Below are 24,034 nucleotides of genomic sequence, written 5' to 3' on the forward strand. Positions count from 1 at the left end.
AATATAAACTTTTTAGCTAGTCAAATAAACATTTATATACATACGTATACATACACACACACACACACACACACACACACACACACACACACACACACACACACACACACACACACACACACACACACACACCATTAGCTGAAATTAAAAGAAAAAAAAAATACAAAAAATATTCCCTCAAGAAAGTGGAAACATTCATGTATCACATTTTTTTGGAAAATAACTATGTGTACAGCATTCACTCAAGATTTGGAAATGTACATTTATTACACAGTTTCTTAAATAAATACTTATTGTAAATATTATTATGCAAATTAAAAACAAAAGCATTTATTACAAAATTTCTTAAATATTTATTGTTCAGAATGTTTCAACAATATTTATTTTCAATCAACAAGACTTTTAGTAGACTCAGAATGGCCAGTTAATCAGCCCAGCTGGTATATCAGCTCTTCATCTATTATAATCGATAATAATTGAGATGGCATGGGGACATTAAAAAAAAAAAAAAAACTAAATCAATACCACTCATTTTTAATTACATTTTCAAGGCAAGAATTACAGTGACCTCTGACCTCTCTTGACAGAGGCCCAGACCAGTAATATGTGACTGTTGACATGGAGGCCTCCTTTATTCAGTCCTCTGTCCCGTAACACAAACCATCTGTAGGCAGGCAAGTAACACTGATCAGCACATTTAGAATCAATACAATCAGAATAAACTGAAATACAAAATGACTGAAATGCAATCCCTGACCTACAAGGATCTTATATTTGGTCTTTTATCTTTGTGATGTCAATGCCAATTAGAGGCCTTGTCTGAGTGATCTGTTGTCCTGCAGACAAGCCTCTTGCCTTAAGTGTGTCACTTTAGCCAATCCCATCACTAGGTCTTGACTGTCTTAATCCAAGAGATTAGACTCAGAGATGTCACTCTCACTCTTGATTTTCACTGTGAAAATTAGAGCAAGGTTATTTATTCCTCTTCCTGTTTATTATTTTTGTGTTAGCTTATATTCATAAGTTTTAAAACATTAATGTAATTTTGTTTTAAATTAAATGAAATAAATTGTTAGTTGATTCACTGACAATGACTGTCCCATCTGAAGTTCCCTGTTACATGAATGATATGGCTGTTGTATACAGGGACACTTAAAAATGGTTGTGGTACTAAAACAACAGTGTTGGGGAAAGTTACTTTTAAAAGTAATGCATTACAATATTGCATTACTCCCTAAAAAAGTAGCTAATTATATTACTTAGTTACCTTTTATGGAAAATAATGTGTTATGTTACTTTTGAATTACCTTTTAAATCTGGGCAGGGCTTGCTTGTTTGATATTAATATAAAAAGTTCTTCTTTTACAAATGCACCTCAAACAAATTGCATTAAGAATATGAAGCAGGAGCAGAACGATCAACACTATGATGAAGTGTTTATAGCAGTGTGTTTGATATTAATATAAAAATCTGACACAATTGTTCATGGATCTCTCTCCTAATGAGCTGATGATCTGAATCAGGTGCGATAAATAAGGGAGACAAACAAAATGTGCAGAGCAGTGGGTCCCGAGGACTGGAGTTGAGAACCACTACTATTCAGCAATAACAAAAATGATGTGTCATTTTTGCTTGGTATGGTTGAATTGGATCATCGAAAGTCAGTAGCAAAGACATTGGTTAATAAAATTGGATTAAAACAATTTATATTTGTCTTATTTAACATATTTAATTATTGCAGGTTTGTATAATATTCTGACTGTTTTTATTCATTTTGAGGAATTCTGAATCTGTTTTAGTGCAGGTGAGAACTACAGTAACATCATGTTTACACACCGCACAACATCTCTGCACTTACTCCCAATTTCTCTCAACATGGCAACATGAGAGCTGTCAGTCTAGACACGGGAAACAAAGTAACTGGCATTGCTTATTTGTAACATTAACTCAGATATTTCCTTCATTAAAAAGTAATGCGTTACTATACTGTAATACAATATATATTTGTTATGCATTCTGTATTGTATATGAAATGATGACATGAAAAACATTAAAACATGGTAAATGTAAACATTTTACACTGAAAAATGAAATGACTTTCAAACAAATGTGTGTAAAAGAAGACTTTCAGATAACGAAATTACTTTTCATAGATTGGACTAACAATAACAATAAAATTTAATAAATACGTTTTTTACTAAATAAATAATTAACATGAAGAAATATTGTAAATATGCATCAATTGCATTAAACATTAGTAGGGCTGCACTTCACAGTTATTTTGAAAATTGATGAATCTGTCAGTTACTTAGTTTAAAAAAAAAGCCACATTTTATTTTCTGTATTCTTGTTCTAAAAAATGAAAATAAGACTACAGAAAGACAAAATCACAGATTAAATGTTAACAGAGGTAGGAGCATTACATATTCACTCATTTGAACACACAGTAGAAAATGACAGAAATAAAGACCTAATGTTCCAACTTTAAATATAGCGTAAAGCCTCTACTTCTGCAACAACAGCAGCAGCTTAAAAGAGCGGATAAGAATTATTTTAATTACTAATAATTGAGAAATAGCTGATTCCAATAATAATGAATAATTCCAAGTCTTTCCATTACATGGACATACACAATAAAAAGGCACTCTCTGGATTGGTTTTATTCAAAACAATACAGAACAACACAGAGAAGCAGAAAAGGAAAGAAAATGTCTGGGTGAGAGAGAGTTGGACAATGGAGAGGAGTAGTTAGACCAGGACTGTCTGGTTTGGTTCAGCTACAAGATCAGACATCAAGAGACTACAGCAGATAGTCGGGACTACTGAGAGGATTATTGGTGCCCCCCTGCCCAACCTCCAAGATCTTCATATCTCCAGAGTGAGGAAAAGGGCTGGTAAAATCACTCTGGACCCCAAACACCCAGCCCACTCTCTATTCGATCAGCCAGACATAAGAACAGTTTTTTCCAGCAGGCTATATTCAGCCTGAACAATTAAAACATTCATACCTATACATTGTCCATCACAACTGATGGATTTATTCATATGATAGAATCTGAAAATGTATACTAGACATTTATAAATAACATATCTGCACACTTGGAAATAACATATTGAAACATTGATTTAAACAATTACATGTTTTTTTCCCTATATATTTCTACTTCTATATATACCATATTGTTAAGTTGGCTTGAAAATGACTGAAATGACTGAAATCCTATTTATACTTCTTCTTCTTATTTTTGTTCTAAGACCAAATTTTAAAGTGTATCTCCTCCTAGACTTTTAAAGCTACAACCACCAAACTACATCTTTTATAACTGATCCGGTTTACAGTTTACGTAAACCACACTATCAAAACCACCTAAAATCCCATAGACTTTCATTGAGGGGGTGAAAACTTTTATACCCTGTCTATTGCTACAGCAAAGCTTAAAGGTGCTGTATGTAGGATTGACACAGAGTGGTTGAACTAGGTATTGCAGTCCAAATTCAAAATATTAGAGAGGGTTTTTTTCACTCTCCTCAGACTTGATGCACACGCAGGTTGCCAGATTGACGCTGTGACCCCTTTCGTTTGCCAGCTTCCATGACTGAAATGAAATGCACTGTGTTTCCTGCCAACTGGCAACCTGGGGTGCCAAAATACAATTGGGTAAACTGGCAGGGGGCGGGTTTCACAAACCAAAACAGAGAACGACATTCCGGCCAGAACACACATTTTCAAAGGAGAAGAACTGACTGTAGCATTGTTTCAGAAACAAACATTTTAACTTAGCATTAAGCATATTTTAACAAAACAACAACAAGAAAAAAAAAAAAAGTAAAACCAGCCTAAGCTGATTGGCTGCTTTGGCTAGTCTCCCAAGCTGGTTTTAAAGTGGTTTTGGCAACTTTTTTAGCAGGCCAGTCTGGGCTTAGCTGGTTTTTAGCTGTTTTTTTTACTGAATCAACTTGTTTTAGCTGGAGTAGCATAGAAACGTTAACAACTACACCAGCAACCACCCCAGGTAGCCTAGAAACCACTCTGGCTGCCCTAATAACTGCATAGTATGGGTGTAGTAACAACAGCAGGTACCTTAGCAACTGCATAGCAACTCCTTATCAACCACCCCAGGTACCCTAGCAACTACATAGTAACACCCTAACAATCAACCAAATTACCTTAGCAACCGCATAGCAAAACCCTAGCAACCACCCCAGGTAGCCTAGCAACCACCTAACAAAACCCCAGCTACCCTAGCAACCGCATAGCAACACCCTAGCAACGGCCCTGGGTACTTTAGGAACTGCATAGTAACACCCTAGCAAAAAACCCAGGTAGCTTAGCAACACCCTAGCAACCACATCGGGTACCCTAGCAACCACATAGCATCATAGCAGCACCCTAGCAACCAGCCATGGCACCTAAGCACCTGCAGAGCAACAGCTTAGCACCCACCCCAAGTACCCTAGCAACCACATAGCAATACCTTAGCAACTACCCCAGGTACCCTAGAAACACACTAGCAACCACCTTGATTACCCTAGCAACCACCCTAGAAGCCACCTCAGGTACCCTAGCGATCTGTTTTTCTATGTCTGTTCTCCTGATAGACTGTATTGCCTTCAGCAATTCAATTTTGCCAATAAAGCCTTTACTGCAGCAATTCTGTCACTTTTCTTTTACAGTTCATTAAGTACTGATGGCTCCTTTGCTATGCAGTACACGTACTATCTAAAAGGAATCCACACACACATACACACACACACACACACACACACACACACACACACACACACACACACACACACACAAATGTTCAGCTGACTGAATTATTAGTATTACTATTTAAATGTTAGGATATGTAGAAATAGGTATTCAGCATTTTGAAATGTAGAGTTTGTATTTATTTAACAAAATGTAGTTTTGGCCAGAAAAATACAAATTTGGCTAATTGTGTGATGAAGGTGTGTTGCTGTGCTAAGAGTTTAGAAAAAGTATGTTAAGTATTGGTAAACACTTGAAAAAATCTGTACTGTCCAACAACAAATATTTTACCACAATGTATATTTTAGTCAAAATTATTGCAGTCCTATCCTATTGCATTTCATTTATTTTACACACATATGTGCATCAGCGCAGATTCAGTGCAGTCTGTGTTTAGAAGCCACTCACTTTCTGTCAGGATGGGCCATTATAAAAATTGGAAATGCTTTCTAACATTTAGGTCTCAAATGCTGCACACACATCTGTCAAAGCAACTAACAGTGCAGGTTATGCTTATGCATTTGTTAGAAGCGCTTGCTAGAAAGCATTCTTATGTCAACTTAGGTCATGCAGCTCACTCTCTGTCCTCCACTGTTTGCATTATCCATTAGGTGACGTGACTGGCAGATGTTTTGTAATTAATTGATAATCAGATTTGACTGTTTTCAAAAATAATCACTAATTATTACTAATCATACTTGATGTAGTTAAGATAGTTCTTAAAGAAATGGTGAGCCAGTTTTCGCTCTTCTTCAAGTTTTCCTTGATTCCTGTAAGAGTCATATGTCTCCTGTGCCTGATGTTTCTGGTGACCAACAGAAAGGCCTTTACAAGAAGCAACCATCAGCTTGCCAACTCCATCAATGAAGAACTCTGAAGTCAGTGGTGATAATTCAAAGATGAGGCATGGAAACAAAGAATGGATGGACATGGGAGGACATAAGAAGAATGAAATGTGCTTGGAATCAATCAATGAAGATGTTTTACTGAAGTAAAATTTGGTACATGTACTTACCGGTGTGAGCGACTCTTTTGAGGAACGGATCAAAGCCAACACTTCGTACAGCATCAGTCCTAGCCAAGAAATAATTAACAACGCCATCCACTAGAAAGCAGCCATCATAACCTGGAAGTGGTTGATGAAATCCTCTAATGCGTCTTAGGCAGCCGCCGTCACTCTCATCTCCCTCGTCATACTCCAGAACAAAGTAGAACTGGTCTCCCGAAACCTCACCACCAAGCTAATCAGAGAAAACAAGCTTTTACAACAAGTATATATTGCTAAAAGACTTTTCACTAGTTCGTAAAAGAGTATCCATTCATACTTACAACATCTAGTTCTGGAAGCGCTTCCATAATCTCCACAAAACTCTCGATCCGGGTCTCATTCAAGAACACAAAGTCGTCATCAACCCACAGGAAGTATTTAGTTGTGAGTTGAGATACAGCCAGATTTCTCCCCGCAAACCAGCCCTGAGAAGTTACCATAGTTCAAGTTGAGCTTTATTGTCATTCCGCTACATGTGTGGACATACAGTGGACGAAATGTCGTGCCTCAAAGGACCACGGTGCTACATAAATACAGACATACAACAATGAATTAAACAGTATAAACCTATACACAACTAACCTACTGACAGATTTAGACTATTAATATACTATATATAAATGTTTACCTACATAAACAAAAAAATACAAATTACAAATTATACAAATGCTACACATAAACACTGTTCCTATACACAACTAACCTACTGACAGATTTTGAATATGAATATACTATATATAAATGTTTACCTATACATAGACTGAAAAAGTAAAATATATAGACTATACGAATGCTTCACATAATACTGTACATGTGCAAAGAGAAACATCGTAAGTCAAGCAGCTGGCTGGAGAACAGTGCAAGATGATTTGTAGTGCACAAACATGTAAACACATATTACTGAGTCTTTTGTGGGATTATGTACACAACAAAGTGTAGACCGCAAGACCCTCCAGTGGACAGTGAACACAGCTGCAAAGATCATCGGCGCCCCTCTCCCCTCCATCCTGGAAATTTTCCAGGATAATAATAAAAATCGTCAGCAGTGATAAATTACCAGGTCATCAACACTTGATGTTAACAGGCCAATTTACACCGAACTAGTGGGTTTTGTCAGATCAGTGTGTTCCCTCTGTTGGTGCCTGAGGTATAAAGTGCTGACAATAGGCACTAATTTTCGCCTGTTGAACATGTTGACTCTATGGTTGTCGGGGTTGGAATGTCTAAGGAGTGACATACTGTTCTTGTCAGCTGTAGACATTGGTTTGCATATGTTGGCATGGTGTGAATGGGCCTTTACAGCAGTAGATCAATTAAAGTGATGACGTGTTTACCTGTGCAGGAGGCATGATGTAGTGCTCAATGTTGTTTCCAGACACAGGTTCAGGATTCAGGCTGTCATCCGCAACAATGATCTTGATATTTGGGTAAAATTTCCTGATACTCTGGATGAGGACATTCAGCTCCTTATACCTCAAAAAGGTCTTGGTTATTATGGTCACCTGTGAGTTGATATCTGAGAGACAAAAAGGTTCCTTGGTTTAGCTGTGCACAAATTTGAACTATGTTTTACTCAGGACAATTTCATTTTCGTTTAACTTACATAACACATTCAGGGCAGGATTTAGGGGGGGCGGGGGTCCCTGGGCTTGAGGTTATGTCTGGGCCCTATACCTATACACTACAAATGCCCTCAAATAGAACATCATTGTGGAGAAACACAAAATACACAAACATATGCTTTAGGTAAATAGTACAATTAATATGCAACATGTCTAGGCTATAGTCAAAGTTTAAATGTAACATTAAATTTCCATTATAATATAATAAACAGGTTGTTGAGAGATCAAAACCCTGAAATAACTTTGAAAAAAAAAAAAAAAAAACCCGGGAGCTGTTGGCTTATTAGTATTATAAAAGTTATTGTCATATATGTGTTCTCTTATTAAATAAAAAAAGACATTCTGGCTATTTACAATCAAATGAAATCACTATCAACAAAATTCAAATTCATAGATGAATTGTGCATAAATGTTAAGTTTAAATATAACATTTTAATGTAGAAAAATTAAATGATTGCAAAAATGAAATAGTCTACTTTTTTAAATATGAAACTGAAACCGTCTTAATGAGTGAGTTGAATCAACCGATCCGTTTAAAAAGCTGATTGATTTAACTATGCAAACGACTGTACTTATAGCCTGATTGAATCATTTGCTGGTCTTTGTAACGCTGAGGAACAAAACACAGTTGTTCGGAGACGCAGAGGTTCTGCTGTTTGTTTTATTTTCTTTCTGACGGAGCAAAACGGAATTTTGTGTCTGATAAAGTTACTCTGTAAGTTGTTTATTGTACATTTGCGATCATGCAGATATTCGAGAATAAAATAAAACAGGACTCTTGTTTGTGTGATAGGCTAAATCCTATATCATAAGCATAGCTATGTTATGAAAACAGAAACTCTTTAAATTGCTATTTTTTTATATATAATTTTGATGACATTTCATTTCTTGTGTAATGGCAGTAAGACGAGAGAGAGCACTCAAAACTCATCAGTTCATCGCATAATTTAGTGGAACATTAACATAGTAATATAGGATGATCCTCTGTAAAGAAATGAAGTGTGAAAATTTGAGAATTTATCATTATCTTTCTAAATGTGCGCTCTTTGCCTAAAGGCTTAATGGAGCTGTTTAAAGTAGCCATGTGATAAACCAATCAGTGCAGACGCGACTCAGTATGTGTGTCATTCTTCTATGTGAAATAATCATAAATACCATTTCATGCTGTTTGATTGTGGCCTCGAAGGTCGTAGTTGTATGGCCGGGCATAGGCTATACACTGTGCTATATTTTTGCGATTTCATCAAGGTATCTACTCACACTGTACGAGCAGATCGCATGCGATGTGAAGTCAAAGTTCACAATTTACGGATAATAAATTATTAAATTAGCTTACTCCTCATTGAAAATGATTTAAAACATTTAGATATATTACACGAATAGGCCTATAAATTAACATTCTGTCTAAAGCAGCCTATGTCCAAACACTGTAATAATCAGTCATCGATGAAAATATAAAACTTGTCACGGTCAACAGGAAGGGACCCAAATGCAGAGTGTGTGAAAAAAGATTTACTGAGAACACACAAGTTCACAGCACAGGGGTGGACAATCTTGGGACAGCTCCAACCAGAAGGGAGAGATCAATGCCCTGAGAGGTAGACAGTCTGGGGTACAGTCTCAGTCGTTGGTCAAATCTGGGCGGAAGGATGGGGAGAAAACCAGAGCAGAGAACCGCAAAGCATGCAAGCAGAGTGAAGGAGTTTAAAGCAGGAAGTAACAGATTCGGTTCTCAGAACCAGGCTTGGTTGGCAGGCCACCTTGGGGAACCAACAGGCAGGGAGTCTCAGGCTGGTAGAGCAGGACTGGAGGGAACATACAGCACAAACGAATACACAACAAGGCACCACTCAAGACCACACAACAACACTACTCAGTGCAACACACAGGTGTAGCGTATCAGACCTGAACCAAACAAATTAAAGATTCGATCAGGACCATGGTTGAAACATGAGGAGCCTAATTCCTCAAAAAGGCAACAGGATGTTGTAAATAAATTCCTAGTGCCACAAGTCAGAAGCAAGTCCACTAACCAACCAACTCTTTCACAGAACAGCTTTCAACATTAACACCATTAGAACAATTATTGACAATTTCAATTCAGAAAAGAGATTGTCAAATTTGGGGAGAGGGATCAAGATTGCTGGTCAAAGAGATGCACAGCCTGACCATCACATGTAAACCCATGAGAGTAAACAAGATCGTTTGATTGATTTCCCCCAACTAGAAGAACCAGACTGAAATTCCTAAGGGGACCTTTTAATCACTGGTCTCCACATAGAACATCCTTATGTCAGAGAATGGCACAGGAACTGTCTTTTATAGATGTAGATGCACCAAAATGAACTCAAAAAGACTTATAAATGAATATCAGTCCATTGCTTAACTCCATATTCATTTATGTGTTACCCACACATTTGACTATCATGTTTCTAATCACTTATTGTGTATGTCTTTTTAATTACTATTGAATAGCTTAAGGATTCATATTCATATTTAGTATGTATGTGTTTCAATCTGGTTGCTTGAAACGTTTCTGACCATCAGTTATTTGTCAAATGTATCATATTCTTGTTATAGGAATCATGTCCAAAATTATACCCTGCAAGAGCGGGAAAATTCGGACCATGTGCTTGATAAGATAACATATGATTTATGATACCCCGAGAAAAGACAATATCTAATTGGTCAAGACAACATTTAAAGTGTGGCCAAAAGGCCAGTTGAAATACTCAGGACACCATCAAATTTTGCTTTTAGCTTTTGCTTGTAGCTTTAGCTTTTAGCCATGCTTTTTGTCATCACGTTTAGCGTTCTTTGAGCGTGGTTCCAGCGTGCTTCGGCATGCACGCCTGCTGCTACTTAGCCACGATGAGAAGAAACACCACCTAGTCTCGTCAAACTTTACTTCTATTCTTTTACTTTAGTTTATTTTCTTTTCCGTTTGAGAGTTTCGTGTTCTGTTAAGTTTTGTAACGCCGTGTCTCCGAGTCTGACCTCGAGTGCCCGTTCAACTTCAACCAGCCCACAACTCCGCATCGTCAGCCAACGCCCAACCACGGGCTTCCCAAGACGTCACTTCAACAACTACTGAACTTCCAGCCAATCAGCAACCTTGGGAAACCCCCTTTTCGACAACAACAAAGGGGACCCCCTTTACACAAGCAACACAAGTAACGTACCTCCAGACTCTGATCTAAACTGGTGTAGCTATCTTATATAATTTTAACCTCATTGAGGAACTCAATGCGAGAGTTAAGTGGTTGATGGTTGTTCATGTCTATGCAATTTCTGTCATGGTCCTGCCATCATGTTCCTGACTTTTCTCTAGTCTAGAGGCAGGATCATGACAGACCTTGTTTTTGTGTACAGCACATGGTCCTTATCTTTGGGCCATGTGCTTGTGTTGTCTCGTTCCCTTGCCCCGCCCCCCTTGTTATCCTAGTCTTGTCGTGATTGTCCTATCTGTGCCACCTGTCGTGTCTTGATTAGTTCCCCTATTTAGATCTCCTAGTGTGCTCTGTCTTTTTGTCGGTTCAGTGTATTGTTCAACTTATGTGTTCCCACCAGTCAGCCTCCAGAGATGTCTTGTCCTTGAAACCCCTCAAAGAAGTCGTTTTGTCTAGCAGTGAGTGTGTGTTAAGTTAGTGTTCAGAGTCTTTGTTTTACCTTGTTTATTGTGTTTTGTAGAATTATTTAGTGTCTTCCCTAGCCAGTGTTTTCCCCCTCGTGGGTTTTTGTTTTTCCCCTTTTTTTGTATAATAAATCCTGTGTTGAGTTACTTCCTGTCTGCACCTGAGTTCCTCCCTTGCCAACCCCTGACAGAATGAACCGACCAAAAAGGAACTCAGCAGGCAGGAGGTCCCCCGAGCTCCAACACCTGTTGGAGTTCCGTCGTCAATGTTGGATGTCGTCCCCCACCGACAGGAAGGGGGTCACCCTCCCATACTCGCCTGAGGGGGAATGGATCCTCCAAAATTATGCCCGGCTGTGGGGAGAGCATCTCCCAGGAGGAGCCACAGAGGTCCCCTCCACCTACCCAGCTGCCAACGATCCCAAGAGGGTCGTGTCCTGGCCGTGGCAACCCTGGGGAATCAGGCAAGTCCCTCCCAAAGTTCTGTGGCAGGTTCCCTCACCTTCAGTCTCCCCAACAAGCGAGGGATACGGTTGTCGTGGGAGTCAGCTTCAGAGTCTTCGGCGTCGCCGAGTCTGCCCTGCCCGAGACCAAACTCCCCCAACCCGCCTCTGACCCAGCTGTGGCCTCTGCACCGCGCCCAAGGAGGAAGAGGAAGAAGGGGCCTGCCGGTCCTGTGACCCTGCCTCCTCCTGTGCCAGCAGCGGAGAGCGCTGGTGTGCCCGTGCCAGCAGCGGTGAGCGTGCCCGAGCCAGCAGCGGTGGAGCGTGCCCGAGCCAGCAGCGGTGAGCGTGCCCGAGCCAGCAGCGGTGAGCGTGCCCGAGCCAGCAGCGGTGAGCGTGCCCGAGCCAGCAGCGGTGAGCGCTGGCGTGCCCGTGCCAGCAGCGGTGAGCGTGCCCCGAGCCAGCAGCGGTGAGCGTGCCCGAGCCAGCAGCGGTGAGCGTGCCCGCAAGCCAGCAGCGGAGAGCGCTGGCGTGCCCGAGCCAGCAGCGGAGAGCGCTGGCGTTGCCCGAGCGAGCAGCGGAGAGCGCTGGCGTGCCGAGCGAGCAGCGGAGAGCGCTGGCGTGTCCCGAGACCGAGCAAGCGGAGAGCGCTGCGCAGTTGCCCGAGCGAGCAGCGAGAGAGCGCTGGCGTGCCCGAGCGAGCAGCGGAGAGCGCTGGCAGGTGCGCCGAGCCAGCAGCGGTGAGCGTGCCTGAGCCAGTAGCGTTAGAGAGCGCTGGCGTGCCCGAGCCAGTAGCGGAGAGCGCTGGCGTGCCCGAGCCAGTAGCGATGAGAGCGCTGGCGTGCCCGAGCCAGTAGCGGAGAGCGCTGGCGTGCCCGAGCCAGTAGCGGAGAGCGCTGGCGTGCCCGAGCCAGTGAATAAGAGAACAGGTTTCAAGTCTGCTAGTCGTGAGGGCGGAGGATGAGAGCCGCGGCCGACACTGCAGCAGAAACTTTGATACAGTCTGTCTCGTCTCGTAAGGAGATGCCGGTTATTATTGCCGCCAAAGCCTTGTCTGATTATTTTGTCCCGTCTTGTCCAGATCCTGGAAATCCCCGCCAGTCCTGTCTTGTCCCCTGACCCTGTCCCCAGAGATCCCGAGCCAACCACAGTTAGTGCTACTCCTGACCCAGTTTCTGTCTCCCCTGATCTTGCCCCGTGTCCTGTGAACGTTGCCCCGTGTCTTTCTTGAGCGTTTTGCCCCATGTCCAGCTGATGTTGTCATGTGTCCTGTTGATGTTTCCCCGTGTCCCGTAGGTGTTGCCCCGTGTCCCGTGAGCGTTGCCCCATGTCCAGCTGATGTTGTCATGTGTCCTGTTGATGTTTCCCCGTGTCCCGTAGGTGTTTCCCCATGTCCCGTAGATGTTCCCCCCCGTGTCACGTGAGTTCTCCTGTCATGTCCTCTGTTGTAAATGGTCCTGAGACCACTCCCCACCCTAGACCACCCAGATCTGCCCGAACCCCTCGTTGTCAGCCTTCATCCCGTCCTCCTAAGACTCCTACCACCACCCACCCACCCTGGTCTGTCCCCCATGAACTTTGTGGTCCCGCCTCCTCCCCTTCCCTGTTTGTTTTTCTTGATATGCCACCCTAACCCTATTGTTGTGTTTTCATGTCTGCCCTTATTACTATTTGTCATGTCGTGTTGGTTTTTTGTCTCTGTCCCAGTCAGTCATGTCCCGCGTTTGATGTTCCCTTAGGGAGCGTCTGGAAGCCGCTCCTTAAGGGAGGGGTTCTGTCATGGTCCTGCCATCATGTCCTGACTTTTCTCTAGTCTAGGGGCAGGATCATGACAGACCCGTGTTTTGTGTACAAGCACATGGCCTTATCTTTGGGCCATGTGCTTGTGTTGTCTCGTTCCCTTGCCCCGCCCCCCTTGTTATCCTAGTCTTGTCGTGATTGTCCTATCTGTGCCACCTGTCGTGTCTTGATTAGTTCCCCTATTTAGATCTCCTAGTGTGCTCTGTCTTTTGTCGGTTCAGTGGGATTGTTCAACTTCTGTGTTCCCACCAGTCAGCCTCCAGAGATGTCTTGTCCTTGAAACCCCTCAAAGAAGTCTTTTGTCTAGCAGTGAGTGTTTGTTAGTAGTTAGTGTTCAGAGTCTTTGTTTACCTTGTTTATTGTGTTTTGTAGAATTATTTAGTGTCTACCCTAGCCCTTGTGTTTCCCCCCCGTGGGGTTTTTGTTTTCCCTTTTTGTTTAAATAAATCCTGTGTTTAGTTACTTCCTGTCTGCACCTGAGTTCCTCCCTTGCCAACCCCTGACAATTTCACGTATTGCTGTAAACTTTGAATTTCACATTTTCATTCTCTTAAACCCACTCTTTCCTAACTTTCTATCCTCCTGCAACTTGTGTGAATGTGTGAGTACGTGTGCTTATGTGTTAGATTAGTTTATATGTCTTAGATTTATCTAATAAAGCCTTATTCATATTGAAAAGAGAAGTATCTTGTGTTTTGTGCTTACAAGTAAATGTCTTAAACTGCCGATCTTGTTACTGTGCTAATTAATAGTGTTTTCACTATACTTTGGATATTAATATCCATAGCAGAGTTAATGTTATATGGCTCATTCAATGAATTGCTGGCCACCTCAGTGATCAGCCGTGAAACAGTGATTCTGTTCAAATTCCCTTTAAGATCTTAAATGATTCCCTTTGAGCTAAATTGACCTGTTTCCCTTACACAGGAGAAACAATTAAAGAAAAAAAAGTCAGACAAAATATAAATGGAAATATCCAAGTTTAGACTGAAAAATATTTAAAGAATAAAATATAAACAGTTCAAGAGTAGAAACAAGACTGATAAGTAACTAAATATGATAATACAATTAAATATAAACAAGATTACTAAAGAACTAAACCAAAATCAGAAACTAGAAAATCAGAAGCAAAAACTCCAACAAGGATACACAGTAACAGGGCAAAACTGGAATATACAGCAGCAAGTTAGTAACTGTCTCTATGACACAAGATGAACCAGCAACCACAAGAGGAAAAACAGCACAATATAAAGGGAGGAAAGTACACGAGGACCAGGTGAGCACAATTACAGAAATGAGTCAAGACAAGGCCTAAACAAGAGGGCGTGACCAAGGGAAACAAGGAGGTGGGGCCACAGGAACACATGGCAGGCATAAACAAAGACAAAGCAATGTGTGAAGACACAAGACAAACAAGGAAACATTAAACAAAGACAACACAGACAAAGCTACCAGGGCAGAGTGTTGTGTTCTCGCGCGGGTGTGGTTTGGTGATGCAGTGAGTTGGTGTTCGGTGGTGCATCGAGTTTGATTGTGCTGAAGGCATTCTGTCATGCCTGACCAATGTATGTGTTCGACTACTGGTGTCTGAAGACAGAGAAGTTAAGTAAAAAGATACGATAAGTTGATGTTACTCCCTGTGTCGGTGTGATCCTTATCAAACGTAACATTTGGCGACAAGGATGGCTGATATCGCACTACCACCTCCTGCTCCTTTCCTTGCTCTACCCGGCGAGCCTCCGATTCCCTGCTCTCGCTGGTTACAGTCCTTTGAGACTTTCATTTTGGCAGTGGGGCTGACTGACGTGAGTGCAGCACGTAAAAAAGCGCTGTTACAGCATTGCTTGGGAGCTGAGGGTCAGCGCGTGCTGGGAGCGCTTGAGTCGGGCACCACAAGCGATTATGACACAGCCATGGAACTTCTGACCGCACACTTTGCAGCCCCACAGAGCGCTCTCTTGCGATGTTTTCTGTTCCGCCAAAGACACCAGCTTCCCGGTGAGTCCGTGCAACAGTACATAGCCAACTTGCGGGGATTGGCCAGCACATGCAAGTTCGGTGCGTTGCAGGACGAAATGATTCGCGACCAGTTAATTGAACATACCAACGATGCAAAAGTGTGTGAAACTCTGCTGTTAGAACCGGATGATTTATCACTGTCTCGGGCAATCACGATTGCATTAAGAATAGAGAGTGCAGCTGCATGTGCGTCGGCTCTGACCAAACAGCAAACAATCGTGGACTACTCGGCCCCCTCCCCGATGCCATCATCGACGTTACAACCCAGCCAGAACGACACATTGGCGGCAGCAGACTCCTCTGCAGTTATGCTACTGAGGCACCAGCAGTGGTCTCGGCCACGCCCACAAGCACAAGCATCAAGGCCCTGTGATAACTGTGGATCTTCATCTCATCTGTCTAGAGCACAGAACTGCCCAGCCCGTGTCCAAATTTGCCGCTACTGTGGTAAACGCAATCATTTTGCTTCAGTCTGCCGCTCTGCCCCAGCTGTGCCAGACCAAACACCCACTATCATTCACAATGTCTACTCTGGGCCAGTCTCATTTAAAGCCTGTTCAGTGCGCCTAAATGATGTGTGTATCCCACTGCTTTTGGACACTGCTGCCAGTGTGTCTCTACTGAATATGCACACATACAGCACTTTTTTCGGAGCACTGCCACTTTCGGCACCTTCGGCTTCACTCTGTGGATATGGCGACTCAAAGATTGACTTAGTGGGTTCCCTGCAAGTGACTGTTGGGTATGGCAACAAGATGGTGCCCAGCTTTACCTTCCATGTTGCCCGTCGCTGGGCCAACCTGATGGGTCTGGATTTGTTCTCGGCTCTGGGATTTTCTCTTGTCGACATGAAGGGAGCTGCAATCCTGACAGTCTCCACGCCCTGGCAGGAAAAGTGGCCATCCCTGTTTGACGGCTTGGGCTGCCTTACTGCTTTTGCCCATCAACCCCTCCTGAACCTTTCCATTAAACCAGTCATCCAACCACTCTGACGCATTCCCTTGGCTCTCCGTGATGGTGTCTCGGCTGAGCTTAAGCAGCTGCTGGATGTTGGCATTATTGAACCAGTGGATGCATCCCCCTGGGTCTCAAACTTAGTGGTAGCGAAGAAGAAATCAGGGGCCCTACGGGTGTGTGTCGACCTGCGAGCGGTGAATAAGGCAGTGATCCCAGACAGGTTCCCTCTGCCTACCTCAGAAGAGCTCATTGCTCAGTTTCATGGCTCAACCGTGTTCTCTAAACTGGATCTCAGACAGGGCTACCTACAAGTGCCTCTCCACCCGGACAGCAGAAACCTCACAGGCTTTGTGACACATGCAGGCGTGTTTCGCTACACACGTATGCCGTTCGGACTCAGCTCTGCCCCCAGCTGTTTCCAAAAAATCATGGTGTCGGTGTTGGCTGGTATACCGGGGGTGGCCATTTACCTGGATGATGTGGTTATCCATGGGCCCACCCCAGAGAGTCATGATGAATGCCTCAGCAGAGTCTTTGCAGCCCTGGCTAAACACAAACTAAAAAAAAAGTCATGGCCTCTGTCACCCGCCAGCAGAGGAGGATGAAGCAGAAATTTGATTTCTCAGCACATGTTAAGGTCCCTGACATAAAGGCCGCAGATTGGGTCAGGGTTCGCAGGCCCCACAGAGACAACAAACTCGCTTCATATTGGTCTATTCCTCTTCAAGTTACTCATCAGTTAGGTCCAGCCACCTTCTTGCTCAGCGACGGCACACGGTGGCACGCAAGCCGTCTCCGCAAAGTGCCGCCCCCGGCACATACAACAGGCATTGCACCCCCAAGCCACACCCCCTGCTTGGCTGGACACCCCAGCACTTCAGCTGACACCTCCGACAGCCCCTGCACAGGCTCCAGACATGCCTATCAACCTGCCAGCTGAGATGTGTGCCTGCCCATCACAGGCTGCCCAGCCTCATCCCCCTGTTTCTCCACGGCCTGTCCGCATTCGTTCTCGCCCAGGGCACTTACAGGACTTTGTGTCAACATTTCATGTTTGAAACCCTGTAGGAGGGTGGGAAATGTTGTGTTCTCGCGCTGGTGTGGTTTGGTGATGCAGTGAGTTGGTGTTCGGTGGTGCATCGAGTTTGATTGTGCTGAAGGCATTCTGTCATGCCTGACCAATGTATGTGTTCGACTACTGGTGTCTGAAGACAGAGAAGTTAAGTAAAAAGAAACGATAAGTTGATGTTACTCCCTGTGTCGGTGTGATCCTTATCAAATGTAACACAGAGCCCTGACACTTGTTTTAAGGCAATACCCAATGTCTCTCATCTCCTCTAAGAATATGTGCCGTTAAGCGTCAGATGCCAACAGCTCGGTCAGTTTTTACTTTCACTTACTGAAGCTTACTGAATTGACTGGAGTTTAAAACTTCTTCACGGGCATAACGCTCATGCAGTTTGCACATTGTTTGTGTGGCATGCACTGGCTCGCCTTCATTTAAAACTTAAATATTTCGAATTTTGCAACGTGTTTGTCTTTTTCACTAATTGCAAAATGATGGACAATGGTTCACATTTCCCGTGATAATAACATAATTTTATGAAAAGATCTCCCTCTTTTCGTTTTCTTTCTTGCTGTAGCCTATTAAAGATTAAATAGTTGAAGTTTTATTTTCGTGCAGGCGCAGTGAGGGGAAAAAGCACTGAGTTTAGGGCAGTCGGTGCTTCAATGTGCAATACCCTCACGAGGGGCGACCAAAATTTCTGACAGGACAAAATCGGACGAAAATCGCACAGTGTATGCCCGGCTTAAGCTGTAGCCCCGGCTGGCCCGTTTAGATCTTGCGTGCGCAGTGGAAATGCGGCTAATAATTTATGAATTCTGACTGGCATATAACGAACAAATCAAATAAACGTAAACGGGAAAAGGCTAATAAAACACTTATAAAAGTGTTGCAGTGGGCCGCAGCCCACTCAAGCCCAATGGTAAGTCCAGCCATGATCACATTACATTTATGCAAGTGTATTTTATGTCACAATTATCACATATATATTTTTATTATTATTTGTGTGGTGGTCTTACCTTTTCCTGGGTCATACAAAACAGGAACTGATGGTCTCCTGATCATGATTGGAAACATGGCCTTGTGATCCTCAAAAGTGAAAGAAACTAAGGAAAGAAGATATTTTATGCCATTCAAGAGACTGTTTCTAACAATAAGAAGCAAACCTTTTTATTATTTTTATTTTTTACAGTGATTAGGCTAAATATTGGATATAGATGGTTAGTTTCAGATATGTATGAACTTTTTAAAATCTTGCATATATTCATAAAGGCTCTTTCACATCAAGAAGGATCTAGGCTACTAATAGGATACCTACTTTGGCGTCGACGTTTAATAATCAGCGCGCGGCTGCCGCTTTAAATGTTGAAGTTTTTTTTAAAGTTGATCCAGTTGGTTGTGATTGGATGTCAGTGTTTTGATTTTTCATCAGTTGGAAAAATTGTTTCTTAAGAAATAATCCTAATACCATATTGTTCCTCCATGCTGTATTTGTTGCATTTGTGATGAGGACGTCTCCATTCTCACAAAATTGAGAGTGCTTATTAAAACTAATATTTATAGTTATGGCCTTAATTAGTAATTCAAAGAACATTAGACATAATGCTATGTTATCACTCCTCTCATCTGCGATTATTAGCCTACACACAGGCTGCATTAGTGGTGGGGATTTTTCTACACAAATTTACGCAAGTAGATGGCGATAAAATATCTGTCTTTATGAGTAAATCAACTAATCATTCGCTCAACCGATTCAATCAGAAGCGAGAAGCGAGCACAAGTGTTGTCAACACTGTCCCTTGCCTTTTATTATAATAACATAGCTTTGAGACGTTACTCAGCAGCAACGACGTGTTTCTTGAAGTAACTAAACAGAGACAAACAGATAATTCACAAACGCAATTTTTATCCTCTCTCTCTCAAAATGGCCATATTTAAGGGAATAAATCATGTAGTTTGTATCATTGGGTCATCATATAGTGATCATTAAACATTTATATGGTAAAACAGCTGACTAATATTAAATTATTTGCTGCTTCCATCTCAGCTCGCTCTCTTTCACCATTAAACTGACCACCACTAATTATCAGAGAGGAGTTATGGTTTAATCTGCTGTGGCTTTGTCAGAGGATAAAAAATAGACCAAATAAAGCATCGGACAGCATATTGTGTGTAAAAGGTAAGTAACAATATTAAGTTTTTGTTTATTGAACGGTTATAAAAGCAAAATCATACCAACAATCCTGTGTTGGTCTCTTGCTAGCGTGATATTGCTAGTTGTACAAGATATATAACTGAACTTTTAACTGAAATTTTTCCAAAAAAATGAGGCACTTAACTGGCTAGCATGTATCTTGTAACTTGAGTGTTAATCCTGACTTTTCACTGTGTATTTGAGCAACACATTTTAGTACATATTGTAGGCCTAAGTGTGTTTCCTGTTCAGATAGCCTTTACCCAGGTCTGATGTTCTGATGTGGTAGATGGTGCTGGTGTAGGTCACTCTGGACAGCAGATCGTTGAGTTGTGTGAGGCTGCTGGATGAGATGGTCAGTTCACTCTGACCCTGTCCCTCCACCTGATCTCCATCCAGAAGATCCTCCACTGAGAGCACTCCACTCTTCACACTCAAAGACACCTGCAGACATGACTGTGTTAATGCAAATGAAGTACTTTAAGTTCACATCTAGAATAGAATGTAAATGTAAGAATTTTCATTTAACACTTAAATATGATTTTATGGTGAAAATAGCATTTTAAAGTGCATGTATTGTGAATGAATACATCATACAATGAAAAAAAGAAATGGCTTAGAAACAATTTTCATGCAAAAATTGCTAATTTCATACATTATTACATAATTTCTGTAATACTGAATTAAACATGAAATTTTGAAACAATATTTTCTTGTAAAACATATGTATTTTATTTACAACGTCAAAAAAAAACCTTTTTTGTCTTACAGTGTACTAGGGCTTTTACCTACAATTGTCCTTGAAAAAAAAAAAAAAAACAACAACAAAAAACACCACAAATGGCATTGTTTGCTTAACCTTGTACACCTCCCTCTTGTTTGCTGTTAAACTTCTCCCTTGTGTTTGAAGAGCAAGACCTGAAATGATGATATAAAAACACAATTCACTGTTTCAAAGTCACTGATCTAAGGAAAATATACTTTTGTAACATTTTTTATATTCTAAGCAGCATATAAAGTGAGGTTTCGCTCAGTTAAACAACACTCCTAAACATGACTCAGTTTACAAGGAATATAAGTTAACCTGGTATCAAACGTTTCTTCAGAGGAGCTACCCTGAAACCTGTAATTGGATATTGGAGAGGAGAGTTGGCTGAGGCAATTATAATATCTGCATTTGTCTTCCTCCTGAAAAAAGGGCATGAAAAATACCACAATGTTTGAAAAACTGTATAAATGGCTCCCAGAATGTCTAATGAAAGAATGATCATTAGAAAGTTTGATTGCACCCTCGCTAAGAGAAAATATAATGGAGCAAGTCAATCCTCAATGAGAGGTTTAACAACAAATATAAGCAGATAAAGGTCAAAATGCTCTAAAAATATGACGACTGTCAGAAAAAAAAAAGCAAATGCGCATTTAAAATTACACTCATGACAAATGATAACATGACATGGTGTTGTGTTAACAGGACTGTGGGCAAGATGAAGAAAAATCCAGTTCAACCTGAGTTGATGTTGCTTGTATTCTTTTGCTCTGCGTTCTAGTATGTTATCCATTTCATATGGCACAAATTTCCTGAGTTCAGCGCCTTGACAAGAAACATTTGGCCTGGGGAGTTCTGTCAAACTTGACAAACATGTAAAGACCACAGGTTAGGCAGAGCATCTAAACTGGATCTACTTAAGATTAATTAGGACAATTTAAATGATACTTACCTTGAGATTTTAGATTGTTCAGGACTTAAGCTGTTTAACAGAATAAAGCAAGCAGATGTAATCACATTGCTTAGTTAATAGTCAGAGAAAGGGAGGTTAAGGTACAGAATAGTATACTGTAACACAAATAGAAGAAACTGAAAAGTTAATACAAAGGGGTGTTTCTTCGAATTGACCACTGCACATACGAGGAACTTCAGATCAATGCTGCACTGTGTTTTTGCATAAATCAATTAATTTTAGTTTGTTCTATCACTTGCTCAACAGGAACATCTGTATTGAATGGGAGTTGTCAGAATGAGAGTTCAAACAGCTGATAAAAACACCACAATAATCCACAAGAAATCCACACTCCAGTTCAACAATTAACATCTTGTGAAGTGAAAAGATGTTTTTAACTTCAAAACTTTGCTTCCAGCTAAAATATGGGTCCTATATTCATTATAAAACAGTCCAAAACAGTTCTAAACATGTTGGTGGATTTTGATGTGATAGGAAGCATTAGTATGGATTATGGACCAGTATTTTGGCCAGAAGCAAAAGTTTAATAAAATGTCTTGATGGATTTGTTTCTTAATGCACAGCTTTTCACTTTCAGATGTTAAGTGATGGACTGTATTGTGTGGATTACTTCTGGATTATTGTGATGTTTTCATCAGCTGTTTTCAGCAAATTTGGACTTTTTCTTTAAGAGAGTTCATAAAGCCAGGCTCACACTACTTCATAACAGGGGTGTCCAAATTCAGTCCTGAAGGCCACCACTTGCCCTTCAGAGTTTAGTTCCAATTTACCTCAACACACCTGCCTGGAGGTTTCTAGTATGCCTAGTAAGACCTTGATTAGCTGGCTCAGGTGTGTTTAATTAGGGTTGGGACTAAACTCTACTCTACTAATGAACTGATGAGTTGAAGAAGACATACAAAAATGTTCAGTGTTATACTTCAGGAACATGATTGAGACCTGTTGCAAAAGTTCAGAGGGCTATAAGTGCTCATAGTTGAAGAAACACCCTGTTACTAAAATCACCACAGTGCACAGGTGCTCTAAGATTAGTGTAAATCATTTTGAAATTTTTCTAAATATCAAGAAACCAATACAGACTAAAATAAATAAATCTGAAGAAAGGACTGTACATACCGGTGTGCAAGTGTGCTTTTCTTGACTTTCAACATGCCACTTTGTATGAAGTAGATGATCAGTGCAGCACCAAGAAAAATCAAGTAAAAAATAAGGTGCATGTACCTCCTGCACATCATTATGGGGGATGATCTGAAAGAACAGTTACACACAGCAATAACAGTAACGCTAGAACACATTTATACAGGAACTTTTTAAAGAATGCTAAACATGCAAAATTAATGTAATGCTTGTAATAACACAAAGATGGGTAAATGATTTACATTTTTTGGTGACCTAACCTAGTGTTAGTGTTATAGTTAACTGGCTTTTAAACAGCTATGTCATGTACACACTTATTTTGTTTTTTAAAAGAATAGTTCACCCCAGAATGAAAATGTGTATGAGTTTTTTGTTTGTTTTTATTTAAACAGATTTGGAGAAATTTAGCACGTAGCAATTTTGCCACGTCTTGGATGGCCTGTGGAGGAGTACATTTTTTTTGCAGATTTTTGTGAGAGCTGTTCCTTTAAGCTATATTTTTGTGTTGCTTTAGGCTATATTTTACACATTTATAAACAACAAAGCAATGGGTGAAGTGAGAAGGAACAGGGAAGAGTAGGCCACACAAGCTGAGATACTAATATGTCCCAAATGAACACGGCTGCAGAACACACACTTATTATAAATGCTCCAAAGGCCAACACGAAAAAATTTAAGTGCATATTTCTGCAAAAAAATGCATTTTGACATAATTTACTTGCAGCACCCATCACATAACTCCGCTATATTTGTTACTGCGACATATTTGAGCGCCTCACCCATGAGCTTATATCTGAACGATATCAGTCCTTTTTTAACATGCCTGGCAGCCATTGTTTTTTGTTTATTGACTGTGGATCTAACCTGGTCTGTACTAAAGACCAATAGGAGTTAAGACAAGCATGAAAGCCAAAAGTCATAGCATTCTACGTAAGTGCTAACATCTCTTAGTCATCATCTCCGCTTCTGTTATCATTTACCGTATAGATCCAGCCTCTCTTGTACAAACCTATGTATTAGCAAAATGAGAACCACATGTGGAAACCCAACAAAAGTGAGATGTACTTACCAGTATAAAATAACCGTTTCAGAAGAGCAGTACATTTGAGTCTTTTTAAAACCTCCTAGTCTTAGCTGCTTTCTCTTTCTAACATGTTTCATCATGTTCTCCTTGTCCAGTGGCCAGAACAGGTCTGATCACTTTACACCGCACCTCCAAGCTAGACGTAGAGAGTTTTATGTGTATCACATTTCTTGCCCATTAAAGTAAACATAATGCATTTACAAACTGAAGGAGTGAAAGATCTGCAGAGAGTAAGAGACATAGGGCAAAGAGTTATGAGTAGAACCACCCGAATCCCAGAGTCTTTTATACTAAAAATGTCTTTATCTCTATTCAGCTTCCTACAGGAAAGATGACAAAACTGTTAAAATATTAAAAAGGTACCCACATTAAGCAAAACCACACTCCAACATTAGCATATTTAACTTCTTCCTATGGTTGTCTGTTAAAAATCAGAAAGGGCAATAGTGAACACACATACTGTAGGCAAGGCAAGGTAAGTTTATTTATATTCGTTTATTTTACATTTCGTACACAATGATAATTCAAAGTGCTTTAC

At 41.0% G+C, this 24,034-nt stretch overlaps 1 protein-coding gene across 2 annotated transcripts; it reads right to left on the reverse strand.

The window, feature by feature from the left end:
• Positions 1-131: 131 nt before the first annotated feature.
• LOC109061331 (beta-1,4 N-acetylgalactosaminyltransferase 1-like) lies at positions 132-23,683 on the reverse strand. Of its 2 annotated transcripts, none has more exons than XM_042720751.1 (12): positions 23,482-23,683; positions 22,392-22,523; positions 21,255-21,284; positions 21,043-21,165; positions 20,621-20,724; positions 20,396-20,454; positions 19,800-19,980; positions 18,362-18,448; positions 7,136-7,317; positions 6,083-6,226; positions 5,769-5,994; positions 132-664 (listed from the first exon to the last, which is right to left on the reverse strand). In XM_042720751.1, the coding sequence occupies exons 2-12, from the start codon at positions 22,508-22,510 to the stop codon at positions 636-638; spliced, it is 1,284 nt and encodes a 427-aa protein (XP_042576685.1). In that variant the 5' UTR covers positions 22,511-22,523; positions 23,482-23,683; the 3' UTR covers positions 132-635. The 2 variants fall into 2 exon arrangements, with proteins under 2 accessions (XP_042576685.1, XP_042576684.1); XM_042720750.1 differs by lacking the exon at positions 132-664 and adding an exon at positions 4,916-5,626 and having other exon boundaries at positions 23,482-23,682.
• Between the last annotated feature and the right edge of the window lie 351 nt (positions 23,684-24,034).

The sequence above is a fragment of the Cyprinus carpio genome, chromosome B3 (genome assembly GCF_018340385.1).
Source record: "Cyprinus carpio isolate SPL01 chromosome B3, ASM1834038v1, whole genome shotgun sequence".
Taxonomy (NCBI): Eukaryota; Metazoa; Chordata; class Actinopteri; order Cypriniformes; family Cyprinidae; genus Cyprinus; species Cyprinus carpio.